The 14,749-nt window shown below is 33.4% G+C and overlaps 1 protein-coding gene and 1 pseudogene across 1 annotated transcript; both read left to right on the top strand.

Annotated features, from left to right (window-relative positions):
* The first annotated feature begins 2,942 nt into the window (after nucleotides 1-2,942).
* LOC133822991 (protein BIG GRAIN 1-like E) lies at nucleotides 2,943-4,654 on the top strand. Its single transcript, XM_062255515.1, has one exon. The coding sequence runs from the start codon at nucleotides 3,157-3,159 to the stop codon at nucleotides 4,351-4,353; it is 1,197 nt and encodes a 398-aa protein (XP_062111499.1). The 5' UTR covers nucleotides 2,943-3,156; the 3' UTR covers nucleotides 4,354-4,654.
* Nucleotides 4,655-5,948: 1,294 nt separating this feature from the next.
* LOC133824718 (regulatory-associated protein of TOR 1-like) overlaps nucleotides 5,949-14,749 on the top strand; it is a 35,145-nt pseudogene continuing 26,344 nt past the window's right edge.

Here is a 14,749-nt window from a genome sequence, read left to right as displayed (position 1 = left end):
ATTGAGCAAGGAAGTAGGAAAAGATCAGTGAATCGTGAATTTTTAAAACGAACATATAGATGGGACTAATGGGAAAACGATGGCCATGAAAGGTGGCTTTTAGAATGCAAGGTGCAAAATAAAAGAAAGCAACTTAACATTATCTGCTTCTTCCTGTATGATCATATCATATATTTACCTTACATGTATATCTATCTATCCAACATTGTAAATGTGTTCACCATCGAATAGGTCTAGAGGAGATGAAGACGCTATATTATATATATATAAAATAAAAATAGCCCCCCCACAAAATATAAGTGTGGCGACAAGAATATGTCAAGCCATTATAATTAATCTGATCCTTACACTTCGCCTAACGGGCCAAACTTATTAAGTCATTCTGTGGACTGTATTTCTTCAATGGAGCCTCTATTTTGTTAGATATATGTAGGCCCTAAATAATGATCAACTTCAGATGATGTTGGCTGGTCATATATATATATATATGATATCATTTTTATATACTTATATATAGTACTATACTAGTAATATGCACATTACTAATTATGTATACTTTATTACCTAAATTATATAGCCCCCTACAAGTTCTGCTTAATGGGTTGGTTTTGTTCCTCTTGGAGCAATGCTTTGGCCCATGTTTGGTGAGAGTATTTATAACAGTAATTATTATAATAATCATATATGTAACTTAAAGATAAAGTAATTTCCTTCGAAATAACATGATGTTTTCGTGATCATATGTTGATCAAGACTGTATTTTTATTATGTGGCGTTTTGTTGACTTTGGGTATCAGCTAAGTATTTTTTAAGTCAAACTGGTCCAATTTTTTGAAAAAAAATGTTGCATTATGTGGTGGCCTAAATATGAATATGAACAAATTCGATCACATTTTTCTTCCTCTTCTTTTTCTCATCTTGTTTTCATTACTTAATAACATAGATTCTTTATATGCCACTCGTACTAATATTAGTAGTACTGGTTCAGAGGAATCGGCTAGTTGTGACAGTAGATTTGGTTAGAAATCAATGCTGAAAACGATAAAATTGAGATCATTTTGAGCTTGAAGAGTATGATCTGATCTTGAGAGTTGTGTTTATGGTTCCAAAGTGCATAAATAGAGAGGGGACCATAAAGTTTTTCCACAATATATGATGATTAATGTGCAGAAAAAATTGACCACACCTAGATCCTCTTTATGCAACTATCATCATCAACCCTAAGAAGATACTCATCTATTGGCTTCAAAATCTCAGCTAGTGACAGCTGATATATAATACATACAACATTATATATAGCTAGAGCAATACAATTTGATTACGTTGCTACATATGTATAGTACTGCTAATTAAACGTTACAAAAACTCAGGCTCATTTAATAAAATCGTGGTACTAAACAGGGATTGATCTAAATGTGATGAAAATGGATTAAACAAAATCCAGTTATCAATGCACGAGTGGTGTGCGACACCACACATTTCACTGTCCCGACAACAAGGAATGGGGACTCTATTTTTGATGGGCCAAGCACATTGACTGCCTCAATGTCTCTAAAGAAGAAAAGAAAGGTGTTTAGATATGTGTCTAGTCTTATAAGCTTTAACATGGGTCACTGCTCTATTTATTTTTGGTGGGACTTAAGTTTATTTAGTAATTGTTTAGAAATTCTCAAATATAGTTTTTTTTCTTGGTGGGACTTCAGATTTTTTTTTCTTGTGTGGTTTGTTTGAAAGCGCGTGCATGATAAAGACTAATTAAGGATAGATCTCTCAAAGTAAAAAAAGAGAAAAGTTTGTGTTGTCAATGTAGTTCAGGTTGATCCACTCATTTCATTATTTCAGTCCTTTGAAACGAATAATATTTTGGTAACAATATAGTACTAGCTGGGTTTATATGTACTAACTGATGTTAATTATTAACTTTATTCTTTTGTCATTTGGATTATTCTAACTACTGATTGCTTGATTACTGCTTTTCATAACGTGGCTATAGCAGCTAGCTACAAAAAATTCCAATATAGTAGTTTCTCTTTTGTTTAAATAACATTAATTTTTCTTAAAAAAAAACTATAATGTTTATCTCTCAAGTATTAGAAATTCTAGTTATATATAGTAACGATCAAATTTGACATATAAATTAGTTGGACACACATTACCAACTTTTGGTTGCTAATTCTGCTAATTGAAGATACCTTATATAATTACCACATGAAAATGAAGCTCCACTAAGAAGGAGGCAACCAAATATTACTGGGCCATGGTAAATCACTAAATCTAACCGAGTAATTGATTGCAGTGGGGATATATAACAATTAGCTTTTATTCTATTAAAGAGTGATTTTCAAGCTTATTAAAGTATCCTCATCCTTTTTTTCTCCTTACCCCGCACCCCAAAAAGAAATTATAATAAAAATGAAAAAAAAAAAAAAAGAAGATTTTGGATATCTAATATCCACCACATATATTCAATGATATAATACATATAAGTGTGAGCTACTAGTAGATGTCCATATATATAGCCTCTCATATATAGGCCATAGAACATGGCCAACATCCACTTGAGAGCTAACAAAATTTTCCATCAATACAAACTAGAAGCCCTAGAATCCAAGGAAAAGCACAATCTATCTTGTGCCCCCATGCACCATCCCCAACATAAACCTCTGGTTGTCACAGCATTCATATGAGTGAAAGGATAAAACATATATAAAATAAAATAAAAAGTTATTAAAAAAAAACTTTCATTGTTTCACTTGTATTAATGTATACCCCACTACTTCTCTTGATGTATATAACTTAAAAGGCACATATTAACATCAAGTAGGTCCCTGCCAAAAACCTCCAAAATCTTCCCCATCATATACATAATTAAATATTATAGACATTAAATAAATTGATTATTATAAAGCCAGCTTCCCACTACTCTCAATCATTTCAAAACCCCCATTATTACAATCTCTCTCTCTCTCTCTCTCTCTCTCTCTCCCTCGAAATCATCATCATCTCACAAATCCAACTAATTCCTACTCCCATACAATAAATACCCTTCACCCCATATATTTGTGACTTAATATTTCAAACAAGTGAGTAGTGTCACACATTACACATTCAATTTTCAAAAAAAAACAAAAGAAAAGAAAACTATCATCATCAACCATGTCTTTGGCAGGTTCACTCAACCCAGCAGACCCAGAAAAACTCTTCAAAAAATCATTCCACCGGAGGAATGATTCCGGCGAGCTTGACGTGTTCGAGGCGGCGAGGTACTTCTCCGGATACAACGAATCATGTGGTGCCACGTCATTCAACCAGAAGATCTGTAGTAAAGATCAAGATCATCACAGCAGAGCGTATTGGAGTAATAGCAGTAGTAGTGGTACTAGAGGATCTTCAGGAGGAAGAATCAGCCTAGACATGCCTAGAAGAAGCGTACTTAATCTTCACAATCACCATGATCATCACGATCACCATCATCATCATGGGGTGCTGGAGAAGCAAATCAAAGAGAAGAAGTACAAGCAGCCAAGCTCCCCCGGAGGGAGACTAGCTAGCTTCTTGAACTCGCTTTTCAACCAATCCTCGTCGAAGAAGAAGATAAAGTCGAAATCTACGACCGGTACTAGTGCTTTGTCGATGAAAGATTACGATCAAGATGATCAAAGCGGCGGAGGAGGAAGAAGGAAGAGAAGGAGTAGCATAAGCCACTTTGGAAGCTCGAGTACTAACACAACGACGACAGATTCAAAAGCCTCCTCTTTCTATTCTTATAACTCTTCTAGTTCCGGCTTTAGAACACCTCCTCCTCATGCTCAATTAACTCCCACCAAGAATTTCAGAAGTTTTTCGGAAAATCACAAGCAACTAGTTTCAACTTTGTGCAAGTTCAGCAATAACAACGCCAACAATGGCATCAACAATAAAGCTCAGCAAAACGATAATGATCAAGCTGTGAAGGACTTGTTGTCGTTGTCATCGTCGACTCATCTCGAGCATGATCAGAAGGAGAACGTAGTCAAGAATAATATTAAGGGATCAAACGCATTGTCGTCGTCTATTAATCAGAAAGACAAAGTAAGTAACCGACCGGCTCATGAACATCATCGTCAAAAACAGCACGATCTTAAGAAATTTCATCAGTCTGAGAAAAAAATAGTAGTGTTGGGAAAATTTGATGAAGATGATGATATCGATGAGGAAGATGATGGTGCAGACAGTGACTCCAGCTCTGATCTTTTTGAGTTGCAAAACTATGACTTGGGTTGCTATTCCAGTGGTCTACCAGTTTATGAAACTACCAACATGGATAGCATCAAGAGAGGGTCAATATCATCAGCACCAATTTCCAATATATAATCATATATATATATAGTGATTAAAAATTGTTGTAAAAAAAATATATGATCGATATATGTTAATTATCTATATATATTTATATTATAACTAGCTAGCTTAGCTAGTTTGATGATTGTTTAATTTGTCATCTTAGTTATTAATTCTGTTTAAGAAGCTGGTGAGAGATCGAGAAGGAAATTTTTTCTTGATTTTCGCTTCTTTTTTGTTTTAAATTTATTCTGATCATCTTTCATTTGTTTCTTTCTGTGGAGAGTACCTTTATTTTTTATGTTTTCACTGTATATGCGTGTACAGTTTGGAATGTTTGTTTGTCTTTCTCTTTTTTCTTCTCTTTTGGAAATATGTCATGGGGGATATGATGGAGTATGGGAAGTACCAGTATAAACCATTTTCAGTAGTACTATCACTGCTTTTACTGATTTATATCATAATAATTAATTGCAAGATAAGAGATTTTCCCACTACCTAGCAAGATATATAATTGTTATTTTGGTGGAGAAACAAATCATGCATTATCACACACCATGTGAGATGGCTATCCCTTAATGTTGACTTAAGGAGTAACAATCAATCATTTCATTTCATGGGACATTAATTAATAATAATATAATATGCTAGTTTATGTATATATAATCATGTGTTTGCATGGAGTTCTGGCTGCAAATCAATTAGTTAAACCATCAAACCAAGGCACATAATCAATGTCATGTCTCCTTGTAATGCTCACAAGCCAACAAAACAAATTTATGACTCGTATCTAATTTGAAAATACCAAATCACTAACGCGGGCCTCTCATATTGGAACAGTATCAACAATGATTTAACTTATAATAATGAACAAATAAATTAGAGCTAAATATCAGAACCATTAACACTGAAAAAAGGCTATTTATCTATAATCTATCTATCAAAACTATTTAAAAGCTGAATTATGAATTTGATTAAGTTAATAACATATTTTATTCTTTTTTATTAAAAAAAAAGAGTGAGGTAGTAAGAGTGTAATATATTTTAGTTATTTTTTCTTTAAAAATTTTTAATATAATTAAGTTCACTTGATTAAAATAATTAAATAAATAATTAGTTAATACTCTATACTATTTCATACTATATGTATCAAGTATCATTTTTATTTTTCATTTCCTATTTTATGGACTTTTTTTTATACAATGGGGAATTAACCCTGTTCCCTACCTACATATTCACACACATTACACCAAATACCTGCTAATTGGAAAAGTATTATAATAGGTAAGCTCAAAAGTTAGAAAGCGGTAAAGTAAATTTTAAAATGAAGGAAACAAGAAAAATGGGGCTTTCAAAATTTTCAAAGTATCTTATTCCAGATTTTGTTTCGAAATTTTGCTCTGTAATGTTATGCTCTATAACCTAGAGCGCCAAAAATTTCTCATTCTCTCTCAATTCTTTCTCTCACATCAGATGAAAAAATTCTATCATTCTCCCAATTCCCTCAGTCGCACTCTCTCACAACTCTCATCTCTTTCTTCCTTGCTCTCACAGACCCCTTTCTTGTGCAGGTGTACTGACAGAGGCTTCTGGGGACTTGGCGATGCGGAGGCTCGACATGCTCAACAATGTGTGGCTGGCGACGGGGATGTGGTGTGGTCGACGATGCCAGGCTGGAAACGGGGCTGGGTTTGAAGCTTAGAGCTAGGTTGAAGTTTGAGGGTTGGTTAAATTGCAGAGAAATGGTCAAGAAGAAAGGGAGAGAGGTAGTTTGATATATGTATATATTAATTAGATTTATCTTTATTAAAATAAATGTTTAGATCTGATTTTCTTCTTCTTTGAATCATATTACTGTGTTGGGATTCTCTAGAATGTTATTTGCCTAAAAAGTTTGAATTTGAATTTGAGATTTATTCCTTGAATTACTTTTCAATAAATTGGTTTAGGTACTTTATAATTATGGTACAAATAGAATATTGCATAAAACTTTTGCCAGTAAATATCCATTTGTTAAAGCTGCAAAAGTTGTCTTTGATGCCAATACCGGCCGATCAAAGGGTTATGGTTTTGTAAGGTTTGGAGATGATAGTGAAAGGACTCAGGAAATGACAGAAATGAACGGTGTTTATTATTCCAGGAGGTCTATGAGAATTGGTGCTGCAACTCCTAGGAAGTCCTCGGGATATAGTCAACATGGTACTATAGATTCTTCTTTTTGCTTAATCTGATATCTAACACATACATATTTGATGCTCGACTAAGAGACAACATGGTCCTCTGAATATGAGAAAAACTAACATATTTACATATTTGTGTGGACTAATATTTGCAGATTGAATAAGAGACAAACTAACATATTTTCATATGTGTGTGTATGTGCGTGTATAACAAGTTTGGTCTTTGCCAAGATGTATAGGTCTCGGTCATTTGTGTGTGTGTGTGTCTCACAAGTTTGGTCTTTGCCAAGCTGTACTGGTCTCAGTCATTTATCACCTGTCCTTGCAAATTGTTTTATTGCCTACTAGTCTCACTAGTTTTTTTACTTCTTTGTCCAATATAATTTGTTTTTCTCTAACACACACTACTACAAAATACCCTTTATGGGACACTTTTTTAGGACACGCACCTAAATGCAAGTCCTTAAAAATATTTATGGAGTTTTTAGGACACTCATTGAGAGTCCTGAAAAAATACAATTTAGGACTCGCAATAAGTGTCCTAAAAGAAAATGCGAATCCTAAAAAAATCTGGACTATAAAAATAAGTGTTTTACTTAATAATTTTAAGGACTTGCTTTGGGAGTCCTTAATACTCTTTTAGGACTCGCAATGAGTGTCCTAAAAGAATATGCGAGTCCTAAAAAAATCTGGGCTAAAACATTAGTATCTTACTTAATAATTTTAAGGACTTGCTTTGGGAGTCCTTAACACTTTTTTTAGGACTCGCTTGCGTGTCCTAAAAGACTATTAAGGACTCCTAAAGCAACTCCTTAAATGTTTTATGTAAAACACTTAAAAAAACAACCATATATTTCGAAATTATAGGGTTACACTTAAAAAAAACTACACATTTGGGGATTTTATTACTCAAAACCACAGCAGGTGAACGACGGCTGGTAAATCAACCACACCAAGGCTGAACGGCTGAAAGAGATGAACGGCAGCAGGTGAACGACGGCAGTGATGGTGGTGAACGGCATCGACGGCAGCTGGGTTCTCAGTTCCAGCATTCTCGACCCCTCTACTCATGAAGCCCTCTTCTTCTTCTTCTTCTTCTTCTTCTTCTTCTTCTTCTTCTTCTTAGTTTCTTTCTCTTTATGTTAAGCATGGCCGCGGAACCCGCTTTCGTAAGAAAATCAAGTGCTTGAGTGCCATTTTCGTAAGAAAATTAGTTTCTTTCTCTTTTCAAAATTCTTTTGATACATATTCGACACTCAAATGGATATATATTTTTAAATCAAAATTAAAATTGTAGCTGTATTTTTTTTTTAAAAAAATTACTTTTAAGGGCATGCAAAGCGAGTCCTAAAAAATTACCCGTGAGTCCTAAAAAATCTGGTTGAGTGCCTTTAATTAAGTTTTTAGGACTCGCAATACGAGTCCTAAAAAATCTGGTTGAGTGCCTTTAATTAAGTTTTTAGGACTCGCATTGGGAGTCCTAAAAACTCTTTTTAGGACTCGCAATGCGAGTCCTAAAACTTAATTAAAGGCACTCAACCAGATTTTTTAGGACTCGCATTGCGAGTCCTAAAAACATTCTTTTAGGACTCGCTTTGCAAGTCCTAAAAACTTAATTAAAGGCACTCAACCAGATTTTTTAGGACTCGCATTGCGAGTCCTAAAAACAGTTTTTTAGGACTCGCATTGTGAGTCCTAAAAAACCTTAGTTTTTAAGGCTCTCAAATAGAGGACTCGCAATGCTAGTCCTAAAAAACCTTTTTTGTAGTAGTGACAATGTTGACATAGGGTGTATAGAGTTTATGATTAGGAATAAGTTGTATGTTTTCTAATATATTGGCTAAAATCTTTGTATGCTCTAGTAATTCTCTATCTTTTTAATAATTGGTTTGATTCTATTGCTTCATCCATTAATTGAAATGGTACTACATCTATTGGATAGATCTATAGCTAATAATATTAATTCTAAAGTCTTACGCTACATCTATTGGATAGATCTATAGCTAATAATATTAATTCTAATAAACATATTAATGGTGTCACATGCGTACTTACTATACATAATGACTATTGTAATGCATGTTGGTGAATTGGATTGCTTACTTATTTATAATGGTTATATTTGATAATGGTTGAAGCGCTTCTATGAGTTTGATTTGCTATTTTGTATGTACCGACATTGCATCAAAGACAGAGATTATGGCTGCATTAGAGTTAGCCTATGCCCACACCTTCATCAGTAGTTTAGACCGGGTGTGTTTTACTCTCTCTGTTCATTTGGCATGTATGCTATGTAATTGATTAGTTTAAATTGGTTGGAGGATTGAGTAAAAAGAAACTTGATGAGGACAGGGTTACCAAACGGTGGTGGGAGAAAGAGGAGTGCAGTTGTCTAGAGGGCAAAGGCAGAGAGTGGCCATCGCAAGGGCAGTTGTGAAAAGGCCAAAGATATTGCTTTTAGATGAGGCGACTAGTGCCCTTGATTCTATTCTCTTAGCCTATTATTTTAACAACGATAATAAATGTGCCTCCTTATTAATGTATGATGCATAATATATTTGAAAGCATTCAGGGCGGTCACTCAAAAGAAAATTGTGCTTATCTTTTTAACTTTTTGTTTTCTCTTCCTGCTACTATGTTTTGAGCTTTGTTTCTTCTTTTATCTCTCTTTTCTGAAAAACCCTAATTTGTTTCTAATTCCCTAGAGTTCATCTACGCATCTTGTCTCTCCCTGCCTTAACTAGGAATCACTCATTCCAATACAAAGGGACCAAGCCCAAATGAATCCTCATCCTATTTCTCAGTTCGTGTGTATGAATTGTCTTTTCCCTTTCTTTTTCTCCTGAGTTGCATAGGTCTGGTTTCCTTTACTCTCAAATGTGATAAGTTTCAATTCTTGTATTTAATGACCTTATTTGTTTTATTTTTCCTCTGAAATTAGTTTCTCTCTATGTTCTTTGTTCTTTTTGTTTTTCTTGATTTATATTATTTCTTTATGGGAGTGATTTTAGTAACAATAAGAAACTAGCTTTTGTTGTTGAAGAGAACGACTTTCTGATCATCCCTTGAGTATAGAGCGTATAGTAATGTTTGAAGAGTGAATAAGTTTAATATATTTAAAAGAACTCTTTAGGGTCCGATTGTTCATCTCATTTTCTTCATCTTTATTTCTATTAACATTGATTTGGAGAATCCCTAGGTGTGCATTGTTTCTCTCTAATTTTTCAAAAAGTAGTAGCGAGGAGGTAATCTGGTTTTCGTTTGTCTCTCTCTCTCTCTCTCTCTCTCTCTCTCTCTCTCTCAAGCTCTCTGTGTTAGCCTTTTTATCTAAGATCAATTTGTTTGTGATTATTTGTCTGAATTTTTTTTATTCAAGTTATAAGTTAACTAATACTGTAGCATCTTAGTTTATGCTTCATGAGTTTTTCTCTATTGATGGTTGAAGTTTGTTATGGTTTCTGTAATGGGCTCGGAAAGTTCTCCATAAATTCCACTTACTGATTACAGTAAATTAGTTCTCTGTAGGTTTTTGTTCTGGTTTTGTGTTGTTATACTAATAAAATTAAGTCGCTCTTAGTGGGTTAATGATTTTTTTCAGTGTTTCCTTATCCCATTTCATCATCTTTAATCTATAGAACTCCGGGCAGGGATTGAAGTATGAGTAAGCCTCCTTTTTTATATGAACCTTTTTTTTTTTTTTTTGTATTTTGTACTTCAAATCGTAGTATATTGACAAAATCTTTAAAAGAATGATTGTAGGTTCTTTTATAAAAAGAAAATTATTGGTTTGCAGTTACTCTTTTCTAGCTTTGGTCAAATCTGGGTTTGCTTTGTTATTTTCTAGAAGTTAGTTGTACCAAACTAGTTTTTTAAGCTGTTGGTCTCGACAGAGTTGTTAATTAGTTGTGGTGCTTAAGTATAGATGACTGTTTGATCTTATATGTGTTCCTAGTTATGGTTGTGGTGGTGATATTATTTTTGTACCAGTGGCAGTAAGGAGTTATTTAAATATTTATAACTTGATTAGTGTGCATTTATATAATTAGGGGTGTGCATAACATGGTTCCCTTGGCATAAGAACAAAAGATGTGCATTATGTGTTCCTTGGAATTGAAAAGTCTTATGTGCATGTAGAGATGGTGTCTGCATTTTTTTTCCAATAAATCAATAATATTTACATATTATATGAATAACTTTACGAGAAGGGATGGTTTAGTGGCATATAAGTTTTATAAAAGTTAATGATTTTATTACTAATTCAAAATTCTCATTGCAGTGTTACTTATTTTAATTTTATTTCATTGAGTGTTACTTGGTTACTTAGTGGTTGCTTTGGAATCTTTGTTTACCATAATACCTTGACCAAAGTTAGATTACCATAATACCCTTACTAGTAGAAGCATATATTACAACCTTACATAGATATAATATCACATATACATATTCATATAATCACATAATACATAATTTCACAAAATTACAAAGATACACCTCAAGAGTATTAAATTACCAAATAGTCCTCATAGGAAAAATTACCAATATACCCATGAAACGAAAAGATTGATATTACATTCAATAGCTTACATTAACTTGGAAATACATCTAAGGTTGAATATATATATATATACTTTATATGTATGCATTGTTTTAATGATCCTTATACTATACGTACTTGGCATATCTGATTATCAGTTTATTGTTGGATCCCATTATTAATTTTATGGGAATTTATTAACCATTTGGTGTATGCTATTTTCCCTCATCCATATTTTTTTTTCTATTTGCTAGAATGATCTCATCCGTCTTCATTCGATCTACTGCTCATGCATTTGGTCTTGCTAGAATATGGGTTGGGTTGTTTCTCTTCATGGCATTGCGTGTCGGAGCAAGAATTTGGAGGTAATTTGGATTTATGGGCTCTTTATTGTTCTATAATTATTTATTTATATCTAGAAAGGTCATGAAGTAGTATTTTATTAACCTACTTAAATATGCAACTAAATAAGAATATGTTTTATTCTTTGTTTTTAGAACTAGATCATAATATTTTTTATGCTTTAATGCATGAACTTATATATATATATATATATATATATAAATTTCTATTCAGGGCCAACTCCTATAATGAAGTTCATTCAACTTATCTACAGTTTGAACAATGTCATGATATTCATTAATTTTTAGTACATCAAGTAGCATTGTGGAAATAATTAAATTATATAGGCATGAAAGTATCAAATCAAAATGGTGATCTTATATATCCTTGAACACTTTGTTCATAAAAATATTTTCTTTTAGGTTTTGAATGGAAAGTGGACATTGGGAAAAGATAATGGACACAGCAAAACTTGAAAGTGATTTGCAATATAAATAATTCAAATGACCAAACACTCCTTGGAGGTAAAATAATTAACTTGTTTGTTTCTATCAAAAAATTTATTGGATTATTTTTTAGTGCTTAGCAACATATCAAACAATTCCAGTTTTCAAGCTGAATCACCTGCACCCTTTGGGGTATTGGGATGCATATATTTGGGAATTTATTTTTTTCTTCAAAGAAAACACTTTACTTCTTGCTAGGCTAATGATTAAATGATTTTTTTTGCAATGTGCTGGTATAACGAGATTGTGTTTCTTTAAAGCAAAAATATGCAACATATGTAGTTGAGGTCTTTAAAATCAAATAAATTATTTCTCTTTGTACACCTCTTGTTAGATGTTCAAGAAGCCTGTATTGAAGCAGGTTTGATCCAAGTTTGCTTGAGGCACCTTCAAGTTTCAACCCCAAGTGACGCACAAACTGAACCCCTATTTCTTCAGTGGCTTTGTCTCTGTCTGTGAAAGCTATGGGAAGATTTTCCTGAGGCTCAAATAATGGGTTTATGAGAGACGCTCTAGCTATATATGCTCCTTTGCTCTCTGCTCCTCAACCAGAGGTTCACCTTTCATATATCAATTATTATACTTTTGTTTATATATATATATATTTATATATATATAAAGATGGGAGTATTTCTATTTCTACATATAAATTGATCTTAATACTTGTGTCCTATTTTCAGGTTAGGGCTTCTGCTGTTCTTGCATTGGGTACCCTTCTTGATGTGGGCTCTAACTTGTGTAGAGATGGTGTTGGAGGAGATGAAGAATGTGATAATGATGAAAAAATTAGAGCAGAAATTAGTATTACTAAAAGCCTATTAAGCATAGCTTTAGATGGAAGTCCATTAGTCAGAGCAGAGGTTGCTGTTGGTATGTAGTTTATCATCAAAAATTTCCTATTCATTTGTTGACTTGTTTAGTTCTAAGAAGTCATTTGCACCAGGTTTTTAGGCATTATATTGGCAGCTTGTTCATACTCTTGAGGCTACTCAAACAAACCTGCACCTCCCGGGGCAGTATTGTAATTTGTTAACTGAGCTAATGAAGTTTGATTTCTTTTCCATCCTGGAAGCTCTAGGGAGATTTTCCTTTGGTCACAACAATCATCTCAAGTGCTACAGCATATTGGAAGCATACCGGTGGTAGTGTTCAGCCAGATCCTTTGGCATCGACTCCTTTTGGATTGGCCCGATCGTTGTCATGGCTTGATATGAATGGAGGAGGTATTTTTTCTGTCAATTATATGCCAGGACAATCTTATTTGTTGGAATACAGGTTTCTTATTATATTTGCATAATTACTTATTAAATAAATTGTTATGAACAGGCCATGCGTCCTTAACTTTCTGAGCTCCTCCTGTTAGCCCTCCTCGACGTAGTTATTTAATTGGGATGCGGAGAGTTTTCTCGTTAGAGTTCCGACCACATTTAATGAGCTCACCCGATTCTGGACTTGTTGATCCGCTTCTGGGTTCAGGGGTATCTTCTGGTTCTACTGAACGCAGTCTTCTTCCTCAATCTACTATCTATAATTGGAGTTGTGGGCACTTTTCAAAGCCACTTCTCACAGTGGCAGATGATAGTGAAGAAATATTAGCTAAAAGAGAGGAAAGAGAAAAGTTTTCCTTGGAGCACATAGAAAAATGCCAGTATTCTTGTGGGTTATTATTTTATTGTTTGATGTTCTATAATTTAATCTTTTTCTTGAATATATAGTGATTTATCTGGGGTTGTAATGTTTTTGTTTTGTTTTTTTCTGTGTTGTTGGTCAGCTGTAAGCAAGCCTAATACTCAAATTGCTCAATGGGATACAAGATTTGAGATGGGTACAAAAACAATCTTGTTGCAACCATTCTCGCCTATTGTAATTGCTGCAGATGAGAATGAGCGAATCAGGTATGCTGATCTAGCACATTTCATTTAAAAAAAAACAAGGATTGGAAGATTAAATTCAAGTTTGATGATATTTGCCTTTGAGGATTAAAAGATTTAATTCGTTTTTAATGTATTAATTTAATGAATTTTATGACAAAAGATGGTCATGTTTTCTGTAACTTATAGAAGCTGTGTGTTGTGGTGGTTGCTGAATGGTTTTTTATCACTTAGTATAAGTGAATAACCATAAGAAAATTTGTGTTTTGAAGTAATGTTTGCACCAAGTGGTCTATTGATTCAAGTCCTCCAATATTCCACTGAAAATAGCTTATTATTTCTGGTTTCTCAATTTTTAAAATGTTCAGTTTTTTTTTTTGGGTTAAAAAGTTGGCTTGTTTATGGAAATGTAATTCAGTGTATGTTTTTTTTTTTTGGCTGCTCTGTCTATAATGTGCTTGTGTTTTTGTATCTCTCTTTTTTTTCATTGCAATGAATGTCTTATTTTTTGTTTTTTGGAAATTGTGTATTACGACAATTTGCACATTTTTGGATTTATCTTTTTCTATTATTTTTTTGAGATATGTGGTATAAGTCCTTGTACTTGACTACTGTTTTGTTAACAGTCTGTTTTACCCTAATTTGAGTTTACACGTCAAGTAACATTTCGTCTTTGGTTATCTTTTAGGGTATGAAACTATGACGAGGATACACTTCTCAACAGCTTTGATAATCATGATTTTCTAGATAAAGGAATTTCTAAGCTCTCCCTTGTGAATGAGCTAGATGACAACTTACTTCTTGCAGCTTCATGTAAGATACTAGACTGCCGCCTAGTTTTCTCACACTATTTGGGCACGCAGCTGTTATCAGTTCAGCTCCCTGGAGTTTAACTTTCTATCCATGCATGATCCAAGTGATGGAAATATTCTCATTTCACTACAAGAAAAAATGTTTTTAATAACACCAAAAATGTGTTATCAAAACATACCATAA

Source organism: Humulus lupulus, chromosome 3 (assembly GCF_963169125.1).
Source record: "Humulus lupulus chromosome 3, drHumLupu1.1, whole genome shotgun sequence".
Lineage (NCBI taxonomy): Eukaryota > Viridiplantae > Streptophyta > Magnoliopsida > Rosales > Cannabaceae > Humulus > Humulus lupulus.
Note: the sequence above shows the minus strand (reverse complement) of the source record. Positions and strands in the feature narration are given on the sequence as shown.